Source organism: Trachurus trachurus (genome assembly GCF_905171665.1).
Source record: "Trachurus trachurus genome assembly, chromosome: 3".
Classification (NCBI taxonomy): domain Eukaryota; kingdom Metazoa; phylum Chordata; class Actinopteri; order Carangiformes; family Carangidae; genus Trachurus; species Trachurus trachurus.
This window is the reverse complement of record NC_139893.1, coordinates 36744673-36772315: the sequence shown is the minus strand read 5'-3', so window position 1 is coordinate 36772315 and position 27643 is coordinate 36744673. Positions and strand designations below refer to the sequence as shown.

Here is a 27643-nt window from a genome sequence, read left to right as displayed (position 1 = left end):
CAGAGCTCACAACCCGAGTCTGTGGTTGTCGAAGTGTTTATTGAACATTATTGAAGTTGTCGCAGTTTCTACCCGGATTTGTGCACGTACCCAAACCGGAAGAGAGTCGCGGTTGGGGCATGGATGTATGGTTGGGGAGACAAATCGTTCGACGGGGACAACGGAGAGTTTGAGTAAAATGTCTGAGGTCGAGGATCTGAGAGGATTCATTACCGAGAGACTCACCGCCGTCTCCCAGGAAATCTTAGCGGCCGTGGACAGAGCCGTAGCCGGGTTCGAGGCGGAGGCTTCGGGCTTCAGACAGGAGATCGAGCGGCAGAGGAGCCTGCTGGATGTTCTCCTGCAGCCTCGGGTCGTCCTCCACAAAACCGGTTAGTGATTCAGTTTTAAATCCATGAACATGAAGAGTCCCGGCGGTTTGCAGAGAAAGAGTTGTAGGCAGATCTTTTAATTATGTGGCTAACAGCAAATACACCAGTAAGTCTACAAAAAAAAAGGAAAATATTATTATTATTTTATTACTTGGGCTTTCAATACTCGTTATTATCAACAAACGAGTTTACTTCATGCCCTAGTGCGGCTCTGTAAATCACCTAAATCGACAGTAAATTGTTATATTCCCCACGTGTGTGTGTGTGTGTGTGTGTGTGTGTGTGTGTGTGTGTGTGTGTGTGTGTACACATGTGCAGAAAGTAAAATTGTTGATAAGCGCCACAAAACTCCTCTCTCCCTAATGATCTGATTGATTACACCTGTGTGGCAGCCTGCCCTCAGAAGTTACCATGGTGACTTTTAACTGCTTACATTTTACTGTGTGGCACAATGTTGTGTCTGTTTGTGTATGCGTGCATGTGTGACTGTGTGTGAGCGTCTGTGTGTGTCTGTCAGTGTGAGTGTGCATGCCTGTGTTTGTGCGTGACTGACTGAATTCATTTCCTGTGGGACATCCTCTGTCAGTCTGATTTATCATGTGTCTGTGTGGGGCTTAACGAGCGGCCAGGCTGCACCTGCACCTGTTCTATTTATAGACGTTGATAACGAGCTGGCTCCTACAGCTGGACCAACTGCACACAGAGCAGAGCAGAGCAGAGAGATTTGAGTTCGGTGCAGCTTCCTAACGACAGCCCATAAAAAGAGAACCATAGCCTACCTCTTATCAGAATGTGGTAAAGACCAACTGGCAAGGAGACCTTCCTGAGTATTTTGATGTGCATTAAATGTTTGTAGGGCAAAAACTTTTCTCAGAATCGCAAGTTAGAAAAGGGGGTCATTTCTAGCCTTGTAAACCAGCCTCTCGCGGAAATGCATTTCATTTCATTTCTCGGGAGAGTCTGGCTTCATCCCCCCTGTAAGCGTTTGGGGTGGGCGGGAGCTGGGCGGGAGTAGTAGCAAAGACGGTTTAATATCTTTGGTAGTAGCGTTGACAGACAACCCCATTCAGCCAATCAGCAAGTTGGTGTAGTGACGGGGCTTTGCACCAGTCGGTCCCTGATTGGCCAACGTGCTGTGTAGGGCTGTCAGTTTTTAGAAAAATGAGGTTCGAACGAATATTGAATGACCCGTAATTCGTTCGGATATATTAGAATATTACAACGCAATATTTACGACCGCGCGGACTCCACGTGCGCGTACTCGGTGTCACACAATAGACTGCTTGGTGGGAAATCTTCACATCGACCTGTTTTTAATGTGACGCTGTACGCCCGACTATGAAAGCTCAAATGTCCGCGGACAGTGCGCACGGAGTCCGCGCTGCTCACAGTACGTGCACAATACGCGTGAGCATGTGGGGGCCTTAAGCCCTGCTCGTTAGACGCAACACACAACCATTATAAAGTTGGATTTTGTCAAACATTTTAATGATTTTAAAACTGCCAAATATCTGAAACTGTTGAAGATATCAATAAGATGAGTTATACGTGAATAGATTAAAAGTTTGTCTACAGTTTAAAAGGCAAATGGAGTCTGTGGGAGAAATTATGCTGAAGTTTTAGAGGTTCAAAGAAGTAAGAAGATTTTAAAAGTTTGAAGACGTTTTCAATGCATTCCTATGGGAAAGAATTTGCAGAAAAAGTTAAATATTAAATTTTTTTTATGAATAGTATGAAAGAGAAAAGATATAGCATAAATGTCCTGAAAAAGCTGCACGTTTTGATATATGATAGCTATATGAAATAGCACAAAGTATGAAGGAGGAGTTAGATACCGAAAAAGAGCGGAAGACGTAAGAATAATAAGTATAAAGAAAATGGCTGAACAGAATAACAATTAGTGTGAATGCCTTCAGCATTCACACTAATAATTAACAGAAACCAAACTACATTACACTGTAATGTCAAGGTCAGACAATGATTGAAAAACCCTTTCACAGAGCATAGACTAGGGCTCTGAGTCCTCAAAAGAGGAGGAGGAGCAGACACTCCCCTCTGCTTCCTCCACTTCCTCCACCACTGCAGCAGCTGGGGTTTCCATGAGGTCTGGTCTCCGTGACCTCAAGCTGCTAGCATGCCACAGCTCGACCGCTGGGCTTGGGTCAAAATCTTTTATTGACGGAGAGGACAGATGGACCGTGAGCAGGTCAGACATTGTCTCACACTTGAGACTAGACCGCCAGTCAGACTTCACCATCTTCATCACATTAAACCCACACTCACAGTCCGCTGTAGATGCTGGCATGCATAACACCAGATCCACAAGGCCCAGGATGTCAGGGCACGATCCTCTCAGCTTCCGGGTTGACTTCAGACCAGGTGAGTCTCTCCAAGGTCGTTGACTCCTTGTAGAGATAGGACTTGACAATGGTCCACTGGTCTGGGATCAGATCAACATCAACTCCAGCAGAGATCAATATTAAATAAACAAACAAATTATAATCGCTTGTTTCTTATTACTTTTAACTAATAAAATGCGCTCGTAGCACTGTTGTATAAAAGCAATATCACACTCGAGGTCGTGCTATTGTACTGTATATCAGCACGGGTGTGATTCGGTCGTAGGCACGAGGCCGCGTGCCGAGTGCCTCAGATAATCACAGCACCCCCTCTCGTGTGATATTGCTTAAATAATAGGGGTGTGTACGATATAAATTAAATAAAATTAAATATTTATTTCTTTTTTTCAAGTGCAAATAATATTATGTGCAGTGTTTCCTCTAGGATTTTTTTTAAGTAGTGGCAACAACCCCTCCCCCCCAGTGCCATTTCACTACTCGGATACTCGGATCCACCCGCCCCCCTCCCTCCCTCCCTCCCACATCCGACGGTCTAGCGCATATGTTTATTACTGTCACAGCGCGACCTGTCCATGTGCCCGTGTGTGTGTGTGTGTAAGTGAGTGTGTGCGTGTGCGCCAGAGAGAGAGAGAGAGAGAGAGCGTCGCGGCCGCCACAGAGTCGTTAATTGGCGCTGGATGCGCTTGGTTGATAAGTTTCGTTTTTACTGAGGAGGAATGAAGAACTCAGCTGTGACTGAAAAGCGCCTAAACCAAGTCGAGTAGAGTTATAACTGTGTGGAAAGGGGTGCAAAGTAATGGTAACTGGTAGTGCAAACCCTGCTTTACATTTTTTAACATAAAAAAAAAAAAAAAAAAATCTTGCGAGACAGATTTTTAACACAACGAGAAATATCGTTGAGTTTAATCTTGCGAGATCTTGTGGGACGAGATCTCGTCACACCCCTATTAAATAACAATATAATACAGGCGAAAATAGGTCAAATTCCTGTTTGGATGGGTTTTGGACACCAAATATTCATCCCCCTAAATTACATTTTCAAATGGCATTTTACGTAACTAGTGTTCCTAAAAGCCATCAAGTTTGTGATTGGCCCCAATAGGTTATCTGTTGGAAAAAAAATCTCACTAAAATCTTGCAGTGTGCATTTTAGCCAAACTGGACAATTTTGGACAGGTTTGGCACACTGGACATCGCCAAGGGACACTCTTTGGAAAAACTCTATAGTGCCTCAGTAGTTTTACATATCAACCTAAAATTTGGTACATGTGGACAGGGAGTGTGTGAACCATATATGTAAAATTCAACCTGTTTTATAATTAGGATTTTGAAATATCACCTTTTCACCAAAAATTTCAAACTAGTCCCCCCCCCCCCCCCCCCAAAAAAAAAAGAATTTTCAGAAGCTCAATTTTTTATGGAATGACTCAATTCAATATTTTATAGATGTAAAGGGACAAAGGTTGTCTTTCATTTAAGCCATAAACCATAGTTGTGGGATTAGTACTTCTGTAGTTATAAAGCTTTAATTGCAGTGATACAAAAACAGGTGGAAATTGCCAAAAATGGCCTCTGCATGAAGAGGTTAAAATCAATAAAAGTTGATTACAAAAGAAGTCTCTCCTCATTTCTCTTCCACCACTCCATAGGCTGGGTACTCCTCTGAACCACTGGCAATTTCAGCTGACACTCCAGCTCAGTGTCGAATCTGGATTGGGCTGCATCTGTGTGGGGAGCTGTTCCAAGAAGTTTAGCATACAGACTGTCCACCAGAGTTGGAGGAGGATTAGTCTGGAGTCTCTGTCTTTTTGCTGGATCCTCTGCTTCACCAGTCTCTTCCACTGTTTTTGCCATGTCATGTGGAGCTTCTTGTTTCAGCCAGTCTTGCTTTCTCTACTGTCTCTGCTGAAGTGAAGGCCTTGTCCTTGTAACGGCGATCAAGGACACTTGCCAACACTAAACACTTTGTGTCCTCTGCCTTTGAGAATCGCCTTGTCAGGTTGTCAAGCATGGTCTTCCGCAAGGTTTTGATGCCTGCTGAAGATGGACCCTTATGTTGCAGCATCAGTTTCAGAACAGATACACTGGGGATTACGCATGAGGCAGAAGACTCTTGGCGCATTCCACTAGCGCGCTTCGGCTCGGCTCGGCGCGCTATTTGCGTGTTTCCACTAGCACGCAGTACCTGCAACCAGGTACACTTTTGGTATCACCTCAGCCCTGGTTCCAAGCGAGCCGATGCGTTACTAAAACGTGACGTCAGCCGACTGCCTTCCACTGATTGGCCGATGAGTGTCATTTTTGTTTTTGGGAGAAGTGAAGCTCCAGGTCCGAGCAGCGACCGCAACATCATAGAGGCAGCAGCCCGGCTCCTGACGTGCTCCGCCGGCCAGCCTACCATCGTCACCCCGAGGAGAAAACGACCGCTAATTAACTTACCCGATGGCTTTTAGAGGTTTACCACCGGCTGGTTAAACTCTTTTTAGGGGATAAATGTTGGTCTCATTGATGAAATCTAACAATTGTGGCTGTAGCAGAAGTTTGTTTGTGGTTAGACAGAAGAGCAGCACTGCCTTGGGGTCTGTACACACAGAAAACACCACATTTACATTAATAAATAAATGTTTTACAATGAACCAGGCCGATCTCAGAGCTGGCAAGACTCTCCGGTAAGGCATATTGAACGGTTAAATGCCGTTAACGGTTTAAAGCTAGCTACAGCGAGGGTAGGTTCACTTCCTGTTTACAAAGTAAAAACACCAATTCTATCGTATTGGCTTTCCTTATGATAAAAGGCAACGGGTATTTTATTTTGTGAAAATAACCGGAAGTGCGTTGCTCACTACGGCTAGCTTTAGTAACGCTGACTTCGTCGAAACAAAATTGTAAACAGCTGGTATTTTGTCAGATTTTCAACACGTTGGGGATCTAAACGACTACTTTCTCGCCTGAAAATGTTTCAAATGTTGCTAAAGTTATATATTTACAGAGTTTAGAGCGAAATGCGCCATCTGAGTGGCTCATTTCCAGTCTCACTTCCTCAAGTGGTTCCAGTGTCTCAATCACGTTTGATACGATATCCCACTGTGCAGCCGATGGACAGCTGATATGACCATGGTCACTTGCATACACATTCAGTGCACGCCGCTGCTCAAACATCCTCTGCAGCATGTGTAATGTTGAGTTCCAGCGAGTCTGAACAGCTTGGATGATGCTGTGTGTTGGGAGGCCAAGCTCCCCTTGAATTGCTCTCAGCCTTTGTTTGGCCAGTACGGAGTGACCAAAGTGACCTGCACAGCTCTTCAATGTGGCAATAATGTCCAGCACAGCTCTCTGACTGGAAAGGCCATCGTTGATTACAAGCTGTAGAGTGTGAGCAGTACAGCTTAAGTCTGGAAGCTCAGCTAGCTTCATTCCTTTTACCATAAGTCTGTAAGTTTAAGTCCAATTTTATTTCTCAGGTGGTTTTATTATGTTGTTGCCAGGAAATTGTATTTGACCTGTTTTATTTCTGTTGTTATTGCACAGCACCTTGTAACTTTGTTTTTTCAGTGGCTGATGTTGATAATTGTCTTACTTCCACTCAGGCTGTGATCCACAAATCCAGGTACATATAGGTAAGGTAAAGGCCTTACCCTCCTCGGCTGCAGATACAGGGCCTTTGCACTGGGCGGAATTTTCTTTAAATATTTTGCGAGCGACGCTATCGGACAGAGCGCATTTCCTCGCTCCTCGTACATAGCGCCCCTCCGGTTTTCTCTGTCTCTCTCCAGCGGGTTTTTATGATTTTTTGTTTCCTCATTGAACGACATTGTGAAATATTTTTGCTCCGTTGTCGGCACTTTTCAGTATGAATGAGTCAGGTTTGAGGTCCTGATTCCCCTCTTTGCCCCTGCGTGCAACTGAACATCATACCAGACCTTGTTCAGTAAGCCTTGAGGATTGTCTTGACTCAGCGCTGCCGAATATTTTAAGATGCGCTGGTCTTCAGGTGAGATTGGGGGGTGATGTGTTGTTCTGTCCTTCCCTGCCCTTCTGATCTCTTTGACGACTCCTTTGAAAACATTGTTAGCTGATGTAAACTCAGGGTCCTGCATCAAATTCCACAAACGGCTAACTGGAGGTTCGTTGATGTATCGATTTAATCCAGCCCGAAGTCCAAGGTAGCTGCTGATGCTGTAGAGCTCCCCTTTAGTTGTCCGGATCGATCCATAAAACTGCCTCAACACCGTGTTCAGCTCGGTCTTCTTAATCGACTGAAAGTTGACCTGGATATTTTTTAGATTCATCCAGGTCTGAAGGCAGTTCAGAGCCCAGGTTGTCTGCCTTACAGTGTTAGCTTCATTTTTGCTCTTCTCTAAGTTGTCGAGGTCGGCTGATGTCATATCAGCACACCTGGTTTGTGCTGATGTATCCAGGCCTCTTTTCTTCCCTTCGTCCTCCTCCGAGTCTGATGATGACCATTCATAGTTCAAATTAGGGCTGTCAGGCGATTCAAAAAATTAATCTAATTAATTATAGAATTTGTAATTAATTAATCTAATTAATCGCATTTTAATCTCATATCTGCTAAAGTTACCCAAATAAAGAATTCAAATTCTAGGACATTACAAAATTGTATTGCATGACTAATCAATTGAATACACCTAGAAGAGAAGATTTGAAATCCACATTTTTATTGGTGAAGTGCGTTTCATAAATGTAATGTGTAATTGGACACACTGATTAATCCAGGTGTCTGAGTAGTCAAAATGGTCAGACACACCTGGATTAATCAGTGTGTCCAATAATGTAAGACAGGAAATGAAGGACCTGCCTTAAATTCAGGAAGTGCTGGAGCTGTGCATAGAGCCCATTAGGTCAGGTGAGGAACCGAAGCGCAGCGCCCTGGAGCGGAGGCAGTTTCAGATCACACACACAAAACACACAAACAAACAGGGAAAGAGCGAGAGAGAGAGGCAGACAAGTGACGAAGTGGCAGAGACGAAGTGGAGGGAGTTGTTTGACCCACAGCACACGGCATTATAATTAGGTATTAGGTTATTTACTTATCCATGATGTAAAAAAAAACAGCTCTATGTGAGTAAACAACAGCTGAGGAGCAGAGGCGCTTGCGACCGCCACGGAGAAATCAGCGGCTGGTGTGAACTGGAGGGACGCGGCCGCTCTGCTTCGCAGCGCTTCGGCGCGCTTCGGCGTCCCTCTCTGGCCGCACATCTCGGGTTGTGGGGCACCGCTGCAGCGCTTCAGTTCACCGTCTGTTCTATTTTTCACACGAGCCGTGAGCGCTGTTGTCAAGCTGGATAGACATACCAGACAGGAAGTCGGGCTCAGAAAAGACGAGAGAATCCGGTCAATTTTCAAAATAAAATAATTAAATGATGATTAATTAAGTTGTTGCTTGTCCGTCTATTTGTCAGTTGCGTCTGCACGCGAGACGCACATCCATTCATACAGAGCTAGAAACAGACCTGTGTGTGTGGAAAACCGAGTACAGACGGGTAGAGATGCGAGTGGAGTCAGTGACCTTACTCTAAAATAGAGGAACTGTGAGTTTCTTGAGATACCGAAATGGGACATTAGATCTGGAAAATCCAGAATTGCATTTCGGCCCGAGATATCCCCCAATGTCCAAATGCCACGTTGAGCCCATAATTGTGAGATGAATGGTTCGCCACCTGTCAATAAATTGGCGTTATGCCAAATAGGTGTTTATGCCATTTTGATTTAAAACCCATATATTTCTCTACATTCACCATAGTTTGTATTACATATGATATAATCGGGCCAAATTGAGAATAACATTTCTTATGTTTGAGTCCAGAGAAAGCCACATCCCGTAGTCTTAGAGGATGAATCAGCTCCTGTTCTTGTGTCTTCCAGGGGGAAGTTACCTATGCATCAAACCAGTGTTTCAAGGAACGCAGCACGAACGCCCAATGATATAACTTGAAATTTAGGCAAGCCCATCCACCCTGGGGTTTATCTCGTTGTAATGTTGACCATTTAATGCAAGGTTTTTTCCCATTCCAAATGAACTTTTTAAGCTTTGAGTCAAGTTTCTGCCAAAACCCCGCTGGGGTTGGTAAAGGGAGCATAGAACTTACAAAGTTTATGCGTGGGAGCACATTCATTTTAATTGTAGCTATACGGGCAGGCATTGATGAAGGGTGAGAGTGTGCTGCCCATCTCTCAAGGTCATCCTTCATTTTTTTTTTAAAATGCAAGAGTAATTATTTTTCGCTATTGCCTGGATACAGGGACTGATTTCTATACCTAAATATACTGCTTTCTGCGGCACCGGTATGCAGGATTGGATTTTTAATTTCTTCAAATCCGTGTTCAACAATAGTAGGATCGACTTAGAGTAGTTAATCTTATAACCAGAAAGTGTACCAAAGTGTTCTATAATTTTCAGCATACTTGGGAGAGACTGTTGTAGGTTGGTGAGTGTAGCATCCAAAAACGTAATAACAGCCAATAACGTAATAACAGCCAATAACGTAATAATTTGGGCCATTTTAAATGTAATAAAGCCAATAATATAATAATGTGCCAATAATGTAATAAAACTTTTGAGCCAATAACGTAATAACTTTTTTGCCAATAATGTAATAAGTTATTACATTATTGGCTGGTAATAACTGGTGCCGATAATGTAATAATACATAAATATGACTCCAGTTCTTGGAAATAAAAGGCTTTTTTACAGTTTTTGTGCAGTTTGCTAATCAAAAATAGGTGTGGATGACATAGTGGTCATATTTATTCATCCATGATATGTATCTATTTATGTATGTATCTTTCCTCCCTCTCTCTCTCTCTCTCTCTCTCTCTCTCTCTCTCTCTCTCTCTCTCTCTCTCTCTCACTCACTATGCTTAATGATATGTTTGCAAACGGAAGAAGTAAGCATTGTAGGCTATCAACAACCTCCAAAACATAACCAAACTTGTGTATTGAATGGTGTCTGCCAGCCAGTTTATGTCCCATGTTGGATAAAGTGACATTTCGATGTTGTTGTTTTTTGTTTGTTTTTTTACAGCCATGATAAAGCAGCATATAGGTTCTATATTAATACTGTGAAAGTCTATACTGTATGGAGTAGGGTTGTACGGTATACCGGTACTAGAGTGGTACCGGGGTACTGAGGCATTTAAAACGGTACCATACTGCGCTTAGATGGGACCGGTACTTTCATTTTGCGCCGCCGGCAGTGGTGACGTCGCCGCGTGAAGTCGCCGCATTGTAATTTGAGCCGCGGCGAGCGAGTGAGCGAGTCACAAACGAAGCAAGGTGCCTTTTTTTCTTACCGTTACAGCGCCACCTGTCCATGTGCCTGTGTTTGTGTGTGTATCTGTGTGTGTGTGTGTGTGCCAGCGCGCGCATAAGAGAGACGGGCCGCTACAGACTCGTTAATTAATGCAAACACTGCTGGTGGATACGTTTCGTTTCTACCGCGCACCACCACTGGCATGCATGGTCTCTCTCTCTCTCTCTCTGTGAGTGAGTGAACACACAGCGAAGCAGCGCTATGCAGAGAGGAGGGGGGGGAACGTTTGTGTTTCATTCTATAAACTACTGATAACAATTTCTCCCAAATATTACAACTGGTCAAAATAACAAAAAAGATGCAGTGTTTTCAGACCTCAAATAATGCAAAGAAAACAAGTTGACATTCAGACCACTAATGTTTTAATTTAGGAAGAGGTCAGATTAATATAGATGGAAATTTAATCCTGCAGCAGCAGTAACTGTTTACTGATTTACTGATTACTGATGCATAGGTTATAGTTCTAAGATTTTCTATTAAAATAAAGCCAATAATGACATTTTTTGTGTTCTCTTTTTATTTGGAAAAGTACCGAAAAGTATCGAAAAACATGTTGGTACCGATACCGGTACCAAAATGTTGGTATCGTGACAACACTAGCATGGAGCAATATAAACATCTACCTTTAACTCTTTCACTGCCAAAGACGAGTTATCTCGTCTTAGCGAATCCAAGCGTAGTCTGCCAAAGACGAGATAACTCGTCTTAGCGTTTTTTTAATGGCAACGCCATGTTGAATGTCTTGCCCTACTCCTCTGTGAAGATCAGACTTGTATCATCAAAATAAAGTGCAGAAAAACACATTTGGATTGAGAGATATAAACAATATAGTGTGTTTTTCCCCCCTCACGGAGCGGGCGGGTGTCTGACTGCAGCGGCGCCGCTCCGTGACGCTCTGGCCGCCGGTGAGAGCTTAGGGGGCGGCGGCGGGGCTCATGGCGGCTCGGCAGCTCGTCGAAGCTCCGTGCAGCTCCGTGATACAAAGCACAAATGTTAGTAACAACAACCCCGTTGATCGCTCGTCGTTAGTCGTCAAGAGCGTTTGGAAAGTCGCCAGATTTTGCGAGAAATCACTCGGATAGCAGCTTGAAAATCCCGCGATCTAGTGTGGATGAGGAGCGGAGCGGACGGCGCCGGCGAACGTGAGGAGAGCTAAACGGAGCTAAAGATGGTGGGAGTGTCTGTTGTGAGCAGACTGTCTGTGGCTGTGGGTTCAGGGGGCACGTCAGCCAGAGCTGTAGGCTGTGTGTGTGTGTGTGTGTGTGTGTGTGTAGATGTGTGTGTGAGAGACAGAGAGAGTGAGTGAGACCGCTGCCTGCTGACCAGAGGAAGCTGGATCTGATCTAAAGTGCCGTGTTTCGGCTACAAAAACCTGTCGAACTGATCCGCGCACGCACACACACAGTCACACACGCACGCACACACACACGCACACGTAGGCCTACATGCACACGCACGCACACGTCACGTACACGCACACACACTAAAAAAAAAGGAAAGAAAAAGTTGTAACTCAAAGAAAAGAAAGAAAAAAGGCTGGAGTAGTGTGTGTCAGTAGATAAATGTTTTGTCTTTTGTCATCAAAAGTCATTTGTCAGTGTTGATTTAGTTGTTGTTTACAAGAGAACAACTGTACAGATGTTGAGGCATCACTAAGGCAAAATATAATGGAGCAAATTGTACTGGTCCACCTGAAAATGACGGCCGACACAAAAACCTCTTTTTCTCAAGATTTTGGTGACAAAATGGCATTGTGGGCTAAAGTAACCTATATTCAACCACCAATTTCACAAGACTGGAACAAGATAGAAACAAACAGGTTTTTTTGCTGGAAAGTAGAGACCCTAATCTTTCCTTTGATGGGTTGAATGTGTATGTAGTAACAGTACATAATATATGGTGGGTCTACGGAAATCAGTCAAAAAGCTGGAAAATGCCTGGCAAGCTGGAGGAAGCTGCTGTGAGAATGGCTGGCAGTCAAAGAGTTAAAGTTTTTTTTTTTTTTTTTTTTTTTTTTACATTTGTGAATGAAAACACTACCGAACTTCAGTTGGGTGTTCTGGAATTAATGCTAACCATCGTTGGAAAAATGATGGCTAAATGTTAATTTAAAAAAAAAAATCAATGGTAAAACCAAATCAACGCCATTCCTCCTCCGAGCCATGCTGGAATTATCACATTTCACATTGCCTATTTCCAATGGTTTGTCTGAGGCAGGAAGTTATACACAGGCATGCAAACTTGCCACCTTTCGGCGAAATTCGCCGTTTTGAAATCGAAATGGGTCATTCTTCTGAATCGCGTAGATCCGAGGAGAAAAAATTTGATGGGGGGGGGGGGGGGGTCTCGGGCCGAGCCGAGCATGTCAACTAGCGAGTGGGACTGTGAACCTCAAAACAACACAAGACCCGGACCACAGATTTATTTGCGGCCACTCTCTTCTCGTGACAACAAATGACTGACAAGAGTGGCGTGTGAGAGAAGCCCCATCACCAATCAGAAGTGAGGAGGGCGAACCCTTCTCTCCCTCTCCCTCCCTCCCCCCGCCTCGTATCTCCCACTCGGTGGAAATTGCGGCAAGGTAAGAATTAATATCAACAGTTTCTTCTGAAGCTAAAATGCTAAAATTTGACTGATGATCAGTGTTGGGTTACCTTTTTTCAGTAACTAATAACGTAACGCGTTGCTTTTTTAAAATCAGTAACTCCGTTTCCGTTACCGAACGCTGCGTTACTCCGTTCTTTTCCGTTCCCTCTGGTGAGGTTTTACAACGGCACACAGTTCCCATAACATTTTAGCGATCAATAAAGTTTCATTGAATTGAAAGACAGAGCACAACAAAGCACTCGGTGCCCTCTAGCGTCCTACATGTAATCAAACACGCTCCATGAAGAGGACGAGACAGGTCAGAGCACGGCATGACGGCGAGCTAAGGTAACATTAGCTAACGCAGCATCCGAGTCCGAAGCTGTGTGTCAGTTCAGGCTGCAGCTGGGACACAGCTCCAGAGTCACAGCGAGCACACGCTACACGCAAGCACCCACTCCACCTAAACAGCAGCGGTTAGAGTGCGACACGCTCTGTGTAAACACAGCTGATCGATCGCTCTGTGTAAACACAGCTGATCGATCGATAAAAATTACCGCTTGAGTGAATTTTATTTTATGTTATGATTTATATTTTGTATTATTTGCAACTCTATGTGTCTCATGTCTTTATTTCAGGATGAGAGATTTAGGAGTGGAGGATGCTACACAGTGCGACAACACTCAAAGCACAGGTTGTAGACAAGGAAAAGCAGGCCAGGCTGAGGCACGCTGCGAAGCACAGGAAGAGGGCCTGTGAGGTCCTTGTGCAGGCCAAAAAGAAAAAAAAAAGAACTTTTTTATGATGTTGAACTGTAAATAGTCCTACTGTTGATCCTTATGAAGTTTTTTTTTCTATTGTTTACCAATAAATGTTTGTATATGGTAAGTTATTTTGTAGTGTATTTATTAATTCAAAATGCCTTTGGTTGCACTTATAACACAAACTACGAAATTCACTTTTCCTCGCGCGCGCACGTCCGCGTACCCTTGTCACCTTTTTCACCCCTGACCAGTTTGCATGCCTGTATACATGACTGAAACATAAACTGGCTGGCCATTGTATCATTCAATACACAAGTTTGGTTATGTTTTGGAGGTTGTTGATAGCCTACAATGCTTATTTACTACAAACATATCATTAAGCATGGTAGAAGTGAGAGAGAGAGAGGTGAAAGATAGTACATGTCTTGGATGAATAAATATGACGACTATGTCATCCACTATACCTATTTTTGATTAGCAAACTGCACAAAACTGCAAAAGAGCCTTTTATTTCCAAGAATTGCAGTCATATTTATGTATTATTACATTATTGGCACCAATTACTACATTTTCAAAGGTTTTTTTAATACTAGGCCAATAACGTAATAACCAGCCAATAATGTAATAACTTGTTACATTATTGGCAAAAAGTTATTACGTTATTGGCTCAAAAATGTTATTACATTATTGGCACGTAATTACATTATTGGCTTTATTACATTTAAAATGGCCAAAATGATTACGTTATTGGCTGTTATTACGTTTTTGGTTGCTACAGTAAACAAGTGTGTCGTCCGCATACATTGAAATGGAGTGTGATGTGGAGCCAATTTGAATTGGAGCAACTAATGTGCTTTGTCGTATGTATTGGGCTAACGGTTCAAGCGACAAATTAAAAATGGCAGGAGCTGCTGGGCAGCCCTGTCTAGAACCGCGACCTATACTAAAAAGATCAGAAAGCTGCCCAGCTGTGACAACCCTTGCAGAAGGATTAGAATATAAAACTAGTATCATTTTAATAAAATTTGGACCAAATTAAAAATAAAAAAAAAAGACTTTCCACAGATATCCCCATTCCAAGCGATCAAACGCTTTTTCCGCATCAAGAAATAGAAGCCCACCTGAGAAATGAGGAGAGACTTCAAAGACTTGCTGTGCTGGCCAGAAAATATCTCCACCGTCCCAAATCGGCTATTGGCATTTTCCTGCTCCAAACTATCGTTACTATATCGGCCTTTAAAAATCGGTCGACCTCCACCTACAGCCTAACTGCAACATCCTGAAAAGACGTTACTATCCGATCGCAGAGCGCCTGCTCTCCCCACCACAGAATCAAACACTTTTTCCTTATTATGGTGATTTCTTTACAATAATAAATGGTCAAGATATTTTGGACATTACCACTGCACTGCTCTACCATTTATTTTTGTAAAGAAATCATCACAACAAGGAAAAAGTGTTTGTTTCTGTAGCGGGGAGAGCAGGCGCTCTGCGATCGGATAGTAATGTCTTTCCAGGATGTTTCAGAGTTAGGCTATCTGAGGTGAGTGACTACATGCAAAAACACAAAGTTTATAGTGTTTATACTGTACACTTAATGAGTTCAGTGGTGTGTCATAAAGATGCGATCCATGTACCATAGATATTTGATTGTTTTTTGAGTGTTTGTTGTGGATGAAAGAATTGCCCCCATAGGTTAGCGTTGTCGCTATCCCTAGCGTTGTTTAGCCATGGTGTAACTCTGGTTTGCCTGCATCAATTTTTGTCGCGTTTTTTGCTCACCCCAACACTGGGTGACCATCAGGACAACGATTTAGGGGTCAAAAATGACCGAAATTATCCTTTGAGGATCAGTAATGGATTACAAGTTAAAGTAAGCCTTCCACTATAGCAGTTACCTGGGCCAGCTAGTAGCAGGGCGGTGGAAGACTGGCTACTGCTGCTGGAGTCTGGCTTGAGTCAGGGCCTGGCGAAAGCTGGCTGCTGCTGGAGCCCGGCGTAAGCCTGGCCTGGTGGGTGGCTGCTGCTGCAGTCTGAGCCTGGTGAGGTGGTAGCTAACTGCATCTGGAGCTTGGCCTGGAGGAAGCTGGCTGCTACTGGAGCCTAAGCTTAGCCTGGTGGTAGCAGGCCTATTTCTGTTGGAACTTGGGCTATATTCACTAATTCCACTTTTAAATCAGAATTCAGTCCTTGTGTAACGCAGATGACACTTATTAACAAAATAATTAAAACAATGAAGAAAAAATACTCATGATTGTGAGGATTTCTGATGGATTGACGAATTGACTTTTACAAATAGTAGGCCTATATATTATGACTGAGTTATACCATATGTTTGTAATTAAGAATTTAACCACTAGTCATGTATAACAGGACATGTTGGACACACTCAACAAGTTCTACTAAAGAGTAACAGTAGTATTGATGGTTACTTGTCAGTGGGGGTGGGGGGTGTTTTATCTTGATTGCCTTAAAAGGTTATGCAACAAAATATTAAGTTGAGACAAAGTTAAAGGGACAACGAGGAGTTTCTATTCGGTTATAAAAAAGTCTCACATTAATGTGGATGAATCTCCGCTACCCACACTTGTTAATGGGCCCATTTTCGATAAATATATTGTTTTGTCTCTATCGTTATTTTGTTATTATTAGTGGTGGCGGAGATGCTGGTCGAGCCGACCAGCGTTTTTTACTTTCGGTTTTGCAACGAGTCATGAGAATAACGCAGCTGAATCGCCGTTTATGGTCGGAACTACGACGGTATGTGAACCTCTTTGAACCTCTGACTTTAATTCTTGATGAATGAAAACATGAGTCCGTCTTGCGCCGGTCAAAATAATTTTACGGTGCACGCGGAGGCTCATAAATGTAGTGTGAAAACGCTTCGCTTTTCCAAAACTCCTCGTTGTCCCTTTAAAGAGCAACTAAACCCCTCAGTTTTGGATGACGTGCTCTAAGCTTGAAATTCAAAAAATGCCTTGATTATGGGCGGGGCTCCTGAGCACTCTCCGATCCCCCCTCCCCCCTGCGCCCCGAGCGGCTCTAACAGCACTAGTAGCGCAGACACTACTAGGAGAGGACGCCAGAGCCGTGACACAGCATCTACAGCTGATCCGCCGGCTCGTTAGCTCGTTAACGGCTCGTCAGCGCCGGCGGCCGGCCGCACTAACGATTCCCATTCAGGCAGCTGTTAGCAGCCGTTAGCCGCAGCAGAGCAGCTAGAGTGCCTAGCAACCGTTAGCGGCAGGCAGCAGCCAGTGCTGATTGGTCGGGGAGCTAGTGGCCGGTGACGAAAGCTGCCTCCAAAGCGTCATCTGCCTCGATCTCAGCCAATAGAAAAATTTGATTGTAATAGCCGTGTTTCAACCCATAGAGGGCAGTCACTCTACATTTTTACTACAAAATACACCAAATTGAAATATTTTGACTAAAATGTCAAAAGTTGGACCAGAATCAACCGACAACACTATAGTCCAGTGACAATGGCCCCCAAAAATTGAGATACCCCTACCGGAGGTAGAACAAAATCTAACAATGTTTTTCCTCATCTCCAAGGTCTCCCATATATGAAATGGATTCTTAGGTTAAAATATTTTACTGCAAACATTGTTAAATTGATACATATTGTCATACACCCCAAACTTAAAAAAGAACAAAAATACAGCCTGGCCGTATGGGAGTTAAGACACATAAACTCATGTAGATTAATAACACAAGGTCTGACAGCTTTGAAACTTGACATAATTGTGGCCAGGAAGTTCCTTTACCTATTAGAAAAAACTGGATGTGAATATCTTGATGTGTGTAACATATAGAGACCTGTAAACACTTGCCTTAAATAAGCGGACATGCAAAAAAAGAATATATATGCAGAATATTCTCATTTACTTTGTAGTTGCTCAGCCAGGGATTGTCATAGAAACACATATGATGGCTTGTTTGAAAGATGGAGTTGTGCAGAATCCAGTGATACCAAATATGTGACTATAGCATGCATAGTCAGCATAATACATCACCAAATGTATGAGGTGTCCCAAATGAAATAAAGTGAAACATTAACATAATCAAGTCTCCACAGCCCATTATCAATGGTGACAAGAATGTTGACCAGTTCAATCTTACTGCAACCTAAGCAAGTAACTTTGGGTAAGTGCTACTCTTTTTTATAATACATTAAATAATAGCATATTTCATGATGACACCTTATATAGTTCATATGGAAACAAATATCCAGTAGAATCAGTTTAAATTGAAATAGAACACCTTAAATATATACTGTATACACCCACTTGAATTTATTTTTGGTCAAGTCATTACTGCATAATGGAAAATAATAGTGTTAGTGTTGTGTATTTCCCTAATAACGCACAGGACGCAGTGACTCTTACTGCACATGGCACCTTTACTCAGCTCGTGCAAAACCGGAACTTCACATACATATCCCAGCATTCCTTGGTACACTGATAACAACGGCACAACGGTCACACAGAATACAAAACTCAAAATCTGATACATCACAGTAGTGAGTTGTGATAAGTAACCCCCCCTTTTTTAAATGAAAGTACACTTTTGTTACACCATGACTTAAAATATCAGTGCCTTGTATTACCATACAAACTCATACAAATGTCTTTAAGTTAATTTAACAAACTCCCTTGTCTTGCTTTTTTTTAGTTTTTTTTTTAATTCTGTACCAAAACAGTAGTTACATTATTATTATATTGACCAACTTAGTCCAAGTGTCAACCTGCTTGTAAAGAACAATCAACCTGCACATCGCGCTCAGGCAGCTTCCTTTCTCTGGCTGAGTGGCGCAGCATTGGAGATGCTGCTGGCACCTCTGCACTGTCCATATGCAGAAGATCAGCACCGGCTGACACATTGTCTTGGAGCACACTTGGCTGGGTAGAAGTGTCAGTATTAGAGGTTGTACAGTCAGTATCCAAAATGAGTCCATCAGTTGTGACACGGGATCTCAACTGATCCCCATGTCTCCTGTATGTTATGTCTGTGTCTGTCTCTTGCACTTTGTAGGACACTGGTCCTGTTTGGTGCTCTATCACTCCAGGAATCCACTTCTCTCCCCCCCCTGCCGTATTTTGCAAAGAGAAAGATCTGCTCACTGCCCGCTGGTCATGATAGAACTTCTGCATGTACTGCTTTCTGCGAACTGTGACTGCAGTGTCAGAATGCATCAGGTCCAGGCGAGTTTGCATATGTCTGTTTAGAACCAAGTCCGCAGGCGACTGACCAGTGGTGCAGTTTGGGGTACAGCAATACTGCATCAGAAACACAGAGATCTTGTCTTCAACGTCGAGTGTAGTCTGAGAAAGCTTCTTAATTCCACTCTTAAATGTCTGCACATATCGCTCTGTGAAGCAGGATGGCCTGGGGTGCTTGTAGAGTGCAGAATTCCATTCTGATGCATTAAGTTATTGAACTCTGCAGACGTGAACTGTTACAACATGCTCCGGATGACCATATGCTGCGAACAGTCTCCTTGGTCTTGTGATGAGGTGCTTGGCATTCTGAATACTTCTAGCCACTTGGAGTAGGCATCTACGACAGTCATGAAGGTGGGACCTACATTAAGAAGGGGCCTGCAAAGTCCACGTGTAATCTTTTCCAGCTCTGGCCTGGAAACTCCCAAGGATGTAAAGGCACCTGCCGAGGCATCTGTTGTTCCATCTGGCAAGATTCACAGGCTTTGCAGACCTGCTCTACATCCGTGTCAATCCTAGGCCACCATACATATTTGCGTGCCAGAGCTTTTCACAACTCCTTGATGACCAGAATGCAACTCTTTCAACACAACTTTTCTGAGCTTCTCAGACAAAACCATCCTGGTGCACCAGAGTACACATCCACGTTCAGCTGACAGTTCATATCTGCGTGTGTGGAAGGGTTTCAGACTATTGTCCACATCATCAGGCCAACCATTCGTAATGTATTTCAGAACCTTGGCTAGCACCCTGTCTGTGCATGTGGCACGTGCAACTTGATCAGCATCCACTGGCACTTGCATCAAATGTTCAGTTCATAGAACATGCATGAATGTTCTGCGCTATGGCTTCAGTCCCTACATCGCTTGTGTCAGGTAAAGGAACCCTTGACAGTCCGTGTGCATTGCTGTGTTTTTCTGAAGCACAGTACTCAATGCAATAGTCATAAGCAGAGAGGATGATTGCCCATCTTTGAATCCAGGCAGCAGCCATGGTGGGCAGGCTTTTGTGTTCTCCAAAAAGAGTCAGCAAAAGCTTATGATCAGTGACAAGCTTGAATTTCCTTCCCCATAAATATTGATGGAACTTCACTCCAAAAATCAATGCCAGTCCTTCTATTTCAATCTGAGAATATTTGTTCTCAGCAGGGGATAGCGTCCGTGACGCCTAAGCAATGGGACGGGTTTCTCCTGTTGGCCTCTCATGCTGAATGACAGCTCCTATACCATAAGCTGAGGAGTCAGAAGCCAGAGTGAGGGGTAGGTTAGAATCATAGTGCAGGAAAATCTTGTCACTTGTTAGCAACTTCTTGTACTCCTCAAAAGCCTGCTCTGGTTTCTTCCACACCCATGCCCCGTCATACTTTAACAGCCTATGGAGTGGAGCTAGTACAGTGCTTTGGTTATTCATAAATCGTCATATTAATTCACTAACCCCAAAAATGCTCTCAGTTCTTTCACACAGGATGGTGCTGGTGCGTCCTTGATTGCTTTTATCTTGTCTGAAGATGGATGAATGCCCTGGCTGTTCAAAACATGTCCTAAGTATTCAATCTGCATTTACCAAACTCGCATTTGGTTTTCTTGACTCTCAAGCCTCTCTCTTGGAGTCTCTGCAGCACCTTTTGCAGCTTTTTCAGATGATCTTGTTCAGTTTTTCCTGTAGCTAACAAATCATCCCAATAGACAACAACATCCAGATCTTTCATTAGATTTTCCATAATCCTTTGGAAAATGGAAGATGTTGAACTAACACCAAAAGCCAGTCTATTGTACACAAATAACCCTCTATGTGTATTGATGGCCAGTAGTTTCTTTGTCTCATCCTCTAGAAGGACCTGCTGATATGGTGAGGCAAGATCGATCTTTGAAAACACAGTCCCGCCATCAGCTCCTCAATTCGGGGCAAGGGATAGGTCTCTGTGGTGGCAGCCTGATTTACTGTTAATTTATAATCGGCACACAGCCGAATTATGTTGTCTCTTTTCACTACAGGCACCACTGGCGCAGCCCACTCACCGTACCAGCCTTCTCGAGTCGATCTAATTCAGCATCCACTCTTGACTTCATGGCAAATGGCAATGGGCGGCTCTTACAAAATTTAGGGTCAACATCAGAATTATTTTCCATTATGCAGTAATGACTTGACTAAAAATAAATTCAAGTGGGCCTATTTTTGAGGTGCTCTATTTCAATTTAAACTGATTCTACTGGATATTTGTTTCCATATGAACTATATAAGGTGTCATCATGAAATATGCTATTATTTAATGTATTATAAAAAAGAGTAGCACTTACCCAAAGTTACTTGCTTAGGTTGCAGTAAGATTGAACTGGTCAACATTCTTGTCACCATTGATAATGGGCTGTGGAGACTTGATTATGTTAATGTTTCACTTTATTTCATTTGGGACACCTCATACATTTGGTGATGTATTATGCTGACTATGCATGCTATAGTCACATATTTGGTATCACTGGATTCTGCACAACTCCATCTTTCAAACAAGCCATCATATGTGTTTCTATGACAATCCCTGGCTGAGCAACTACAAAGTAAATGAGAATATTCTGCATATATATTCTTTTTTTGCATGTCCGCTTATTTAAGGCAAGTGTTTACAGGTCTCTATATGTTACACACATCAAGATATTCACATCCAGTTTTTTCTAATAGGTAAAGGAACTTCCTGGCCACAATTATGTCAAGTTTCAAAGCTGTCAGACCTTGTGTTATTAATCTACATGAGTTTATGTGTCTTAACTCCCATACGGCCAGGCTGTATTTTTGTTCTTTTTTAAGTTTGGGGTGTATGACAATATGTATCAATTTAACAATGTTTGCAGTAAAATATTTTAACCTAAGAATCCATTTCATATATGGGAGACCTTGGAGATGAGGAAAAACATTGTTAGGTTTTGTTCTACCTCCGGTAGGGGTATCTCAAAAACTAAAGCCCTTTTTGACAGTTTGTCACTAGCCTACTACCTTATACCCAAATATATTTGTTTTCAGCAGAAAAAAGTGGTTTAGGGGTTTAGTTCCTCTTTAAGGGTACCATTATTTTTGTCCATGCCAGTCTCATTAGTTTGTTTTTTTTACAATAATTCTGTTAAAGCACAATTCAAAAGCAATGTCTGATTTTCATTCACTAACTTTATTCATTTGGTAAGTTTCAAGTTATTTTAGTGACAATTGTACCAACAATTTTGTCCATGCGTGTATATGAGTGACAGTATGAAGACACTGTTGTTCATGATGTGTGTTTCATTGTTTCTGCAGGTGATCAGCACCTGTTGATGATAAAAGCAGAGGATCCTCCTGAGTTGACCACTAGTCTGGATCAGGAGAACCCAGAGAGTCAACATATTAAAGAAGAAAAGGAAGAACTACTTACCACTCCAGAGTTCCCCCTCACTTCAGTTGAGGTAAAGAGTGAGGATGAGGAGGAGAAACCTCAGTCCCTACAACCTCATCAAAGACAAACTGAGGCAGAGCCTCCATCCAGCAGCTCAGCTGAACAGATAGAGGTAAAGATAGAGGCTGATGGAGACGACTGTGGAGGATCTGAACCAGCCAGGAACTCAGATCAACCTGAAGATCTTCAACCAGATACAGATGATGAGGTCTCAGAGTCGTCCTCTGAGACTGATGACAGTGATGATGACTGGGGAGAAACCAGAGCACCTGAGTCCTGTTTGAACAGTGAAGCTGTTCATGTAAGTGATGAATGTAAGACTGGTAAAAAGTCTCACTGCTGCTCAGAGTGTGGGAAAATGTTTAAATCAACCTCGGATTTAAAGAGACACATAAGAGTCCATACAGGAGAGAAACCATTTGACTGTGCTACCTGTGGTAAAAAATTTAGACAACGACAGCGTCTTACGGAACACATGAGAGTCCATACAGGAGAAAAACCATTTGATTGTGCTATTTGTGGACAAAGATTTACCCAGCAGAAAAATTGTTTACAACACACACGTGTCCATTCAAAAGTGAAGCCATTTGGTTGCAGTGGTTGTGGAAAAACCTTTATGGAGCCAATGAATTTTGTGTCGCACATGGAATGCCATAGAGGAGCAAAACTATTTGGTTGTAATGATTGTGGGAAAATGTTTTCCAAACATGATGATCTAGAGAAGCATGTGGAAGTTCACGCAGACATTAAACCCTTTGATTGTAGTGTGTGTGGGAGTACATATTCCATACTAGGGAATCTCACGAGACATATGAAATCCCATACAGGAGAGAAACCATTTAAGTGTGCTACCTGTGGTATAAAATTTAGTCGAAAAACGAATCTTAAATACCACATGAGAATCCATACAGGAGAGAAACCATTTGAGTGTGCTACGTGTGGCAAAGAATTTAGACGACGACATCATGTTCAAGAGCATATGAGGACCCATAGAGAAAAGAAACCATTTAGTTGTAATTTTTGTGGCCGTCGATTCTCAGATTCTTCCAGCAAGAAAAGACATATGAGTGCATGTAAACTCAGGAATGTTACTGAAGACAGCAGCAGTGTGTGAGGCTGCAGTGATTGAGCTGTAACAGTGCATCACAATATAGTGAAAAAGAATTTCACATGTAAAACATTTAAAGCTCGTTTGAGTTCTGAAATTGTTTCTATACAACGGCTTGTTCATTTTGAAAATTACTACCTCAAATACATGTTATTGTATTAAAACAGAAGTAAGCGATCCGGTCATTTTGGCTAACTTTTTGTCAGCCGATGGAGTTAGCAGCCCTCGCCCTCGTCATGGATCTATTGGTCCTCATCCCTACGTCACCACATTCACGCGCATCCCTTGGCTGCACACATAGCCCTTTATGCCGTTCTCTCTCCTCATTGGATAAAGGTTGTTAGGATACAAGGAAAGTTTTCTCCTCGGCTTACAGCAGAGCAGAGTGACTGACAGACCCGTGTTTCGGACCAAACACTCTATGTAAGTGATTGCTGTCAGAAGATATAACTATTTAAGACTTATATTAACACAAACATTCCGCTTACTTCTGCTTTAAGTTATACGTGTAAGTGAGGCTACAGAGTGATTCAACTGAACTGTAACAGGTCATGACAACATGATAAAAAATGGACTGCCTGTGTTTTTTTTTTTCATTGTTTTTTTTTTTCTAAAAGTGTAATAAACTCTATATAATCTCTTTCTGGTATATTTGTACTTAGTGAAAACATCTTTTGTTTTGTTACTGAACAAATTGTCGGTTCATTCATTTTAAATTTAAATATCTTCTTACAAAACACAATTTAAAAATGACAGTTGTTGCTCTATTTTATTTTGTTTAAATGGATAAAGCTTCGTATTTAAAAGTAGCCCAATGTTCAGCTGTCAGGAATTAAAAGCAGCCTCTTCTTCGTCATATTTGCAGCAAAGTGTTGCTTCAGGCTGTGATCACGCTATTTTGTATCGTTGCATTAAAACAACCTGCTTGTCTTCAGTGGCTGTGGCTGGTCCATTTGCAGAATTAGAATCATATGACATGGGGCGGTGCGGTGCGTGGTCGGTAAAGCGGCCGCCCCATGTAGAGGCTACAGTCCTCACCGCAGATGACCCCGGTTCGAATCCCACGTCGGGCAGCCCTTTCCTGTGTGTCATTCCCCCTCTCAAAGATCACAAAGCCGGACTTAACAACCAAGTTTTATATTTTTATTTTTATTTGATAGTACACAGTAGAGATAGACAGGAAAGGGGAGGCAGAGGGGGGAATGACATACAGGAAAGGTCTGCCCGACACGGGACTCGAACCGGGGACGCCTGCGGTGAGGACTGCAGCCTCTACATGGGACGGCCGCTTTAACTGCGCCACACACCACCCCTTAACAACCAAGTTGATAACCACCTTAGTACTGTGTTAAGTCTGACCAGGGCTTGATGTTTTGTTGAGCTGCATCATATACACAAAGCCTGGCTATGTTGAGCCTCCTTCGCAGTACAGGCCTCAGATCAGGGACACCAGGTCAGACTGAGGCGCTGATCTTTATCGGCCAAGAGAGACTATAGGCAGAGAGTTCCATTCTCCTGGTGGTTAACAAGTTACAAGTCTGTTTTTAACCATTACAATTACTTCAAAGCTTTTTAATTGAAGTGAAAATGGAGCAGAGTTAAGGTGGAATTCTTGCATTGTTACTCTTTAACCCCCACGGAAGAGTGAAGAAAGTCCTGTCAGACTGTCCAGTAGAGGGCATACACCTAGACGCGTCTTGTTTGTAACTTCAAGATGAGGGGGTTCATGAATTATTGCCCTAAGTTAATGTTTTGTATATTTTCTGACTGCAGGAGACTTAGAATTAAAGACCTTAATTATGAAGAGAAACATTAAAGGAGAATTCTCATCATTTTTGACCCCTAAATCGTTGTCCTGATGGTCACCCAGTGTTGGGGGGGGAGCAAAAAACGCGACTAAAATTGATGCAGGCAAACTGGAGTTACACCATGGCTAGACGGCGCTAGCGACAACGCTAAAGTATGGGGACACTTTTTTCAACCACAACAAACACTCAAAAAACAATCAAATATCTATGGTACATGACTCGAATCCTTATGACCCACCGCTAAACTCATATAGTGTACAGTATAAACCTCTGGAACGTCTGAGGTGAGTGACTTCATGCAAAAACACAAAGTTTATACTGTTTATACTGTACTGGAGCCTGAGCCTGGTGAGTTGGTAGCTGACTGCATCTGGAGCTTGGCCTGGAGGAAGCTGGCTGCTACTGGAGCCTAAGCTTAGCCTGGTGGTAGCAGGCCTATTTCTGTTGGAACTTGGGCTATATTCACTAATTCCACTTTTAAATCAGAATTCAGTCCTTGTGTAACGCAGGTGACACTTATTAACAAAATAATGAAAACAATGAAGAAAAAATACTCATGATTGTGAGGATTTCTGATGGATTGACGAATTGACTTTTACAAGTAGTAGGCCTATATATTATGACTGAGTTATACCATATGTTTATAATTAAGAATTTAACCACTAGTCATGTATAACAGGACATGTTGGACACACTCAACAAGTTCTACTAAAGAGTAACAGTAGTATTGATGGTTACTTGTCAGTGGGGGTGGGGGTGTTTTATCTTGATTACCTTAAAAGGTTATGCAACAAAATATTAAGTTGAGACAAAGTTAACTCTTTGACTGCCAGCCATTCTCACAGCAGCTTCCTCCAGCTTGCCAGGCATTTTCCAGCTTTTTGACTGATGTTGGTAGACCCACCATATATTATGTACTGTACATACACATTCAACCCATCAAAGGAAAGATGAGGGTCTCTACTTTCCAGCAAAAAAAACTGTTTGTTTCTATCTTGTTCCAGTCTTGTGAAATTGGCGGTTGAATATAGGTTAGTTTAGCCCAAAATGCCATTTTGGCACCAAAATCTTGAGAAAAAGAGGTTTTTGTGTCGGGTGTCATTTTCAGGTGAACCAGTGCAATTTGCTCCTTTATATTTTGCTTTAGTGATGCCTCAGCATCTGTACAGTTGTTCTCTTGTAAACAACAACAAAATCAACACTGACAAATGACTTTTGATGACAAAAGACAAAACATTTAGCTACTAACCAGGGGTGAAAGTAAGCCGGTACGGTCCGGTACTGCGTACCACTAAAAGATTCAGAGGCGGTACGCAGTAGCCTACCAGGAAGATCATGAGAGATTAAAAAAATAAAATAAACTAAAACGTAAAAAAATTTATAAATCTAATTTCACATGAATTCCCTGTGGTTTGAAATGATTTCTGTGAAATTGTCTGGTAATTATTATAACACTTAGTGTTACGAGATCCCGACCCGATCAAAGACAGAGACATGATCTACTTTCTGGGACGTCAGCACCACCTGCAAGCAGCTGCAGTGTGTTGCAGTGTGTAGCTGTGCACCGCGGAACGCGCCGCTCGCTCACTGCTGCTGATTGAAGACTGAACCTTTTTTTCCGGTACCGTGAAACTTTGCCCTCAGCGCGTCGTGGCGAGTCCTGTCGGGACCGACGCGGACGTGACACGCTGGCCAGAGCACGCGCTGCGGCGCTGGGTCTCGGTGCGGCTACAGTCGAGCTCGCGGTCTGTTTTGTGAACGCGGCTCCAGCTGCTCGGTGTGCGCCACAGCGGTGGTGCGCGTTTAGACCATAGTAGGCTACATCCATGATGGTTTGAAGCAGAGAAAAAACAAACAAAACGGAGCTGAAAAATGAAACAATGAGTCAGTTTTGCACCAGTCTGTGGAAACAGCCTAAAGTGAATGAATGACAGTAACAGTTGTATCATTGAACTACTGGAAGATAAAAGTAATGACTACATGACTTTCCGTTTGTGTTGGGGCATATTTACCATTTTAACTCTGTTTTTACTTCATTGTTAAGGAGGAATAGGACTTAAAATTCAGTGGAGATGGGCTGGTTAGGTATGTTTTATAAAGTTTATGCTTTTTTCTTATTGATTTCTTTAGACCCTTGGTGAGCCAAGATTTAGATTTTTGGGGGCACCTTTTTGTATTCTGGTAGGGGAAAGCAATATCAAATAATTTAGAAAATAATTTAAAAAATATATCATATGCTTTCTGGGCATCGTCTTCCATCTCCACCGAATGCCATGAATTTTCATAGAGGGACAGAATGAACTTAGCTATGTTAGCCTGACAGAAGTTTCTATGAGAGGTTGCTGGCTTGCCTTTTTTGAAAGGAGCAACAGTGTGTGTTAAGTGGAACAGGGGGAGGTGGTCAGAAAGATCAGCAAGCAGAACACCGGACATCCCCGGGCCCTCAACTGAATTAGTTAGTATGTTATCAATAAGAGTTCTATTTGTAGCTGTAATTCTTGTAGGTTTGGTAATGAGAGGATAAAAAGCAGAGGTATTCAAATGGTCAACAAAAGTACAGGATTGGGGTTGCATCAGATTTATATTAAAGCAACACTAAGGAACTTTTCAACCTTCATAAAATATTTTCATAACTTTTGTGATGATACATCGACTTACAACAAGTTGAATGACAC

At 42.6% G+C, this 27643-nt stretch overlaps 1 protein-coding gene across 1 annotated transcript; it reads left to right on the top strand.

Annotated features, from left to right (window-relative positions):
* On the top strand, positions 1 to 26726 carry LOC311001800 (uncharacterized protein; the record flags this gene model as incomplete). Its single annotated transcript, XM_083992960.1, has 3 exons — positions 1 to 371; positions 21917 to 22164; positions 26613 to 26726. The coding sequence occupies exons 1-3, from the start codon at positions 128 to 130 to the stop codon at positions 26724 to 26726; spliced, it is 606 nt and encodes a 201-aa protein (XP_083849086.1). The 5' UTR covers positions 1 to 127.
* Positions 26727 to 27643: the final 917 nt, after the last annotated feature.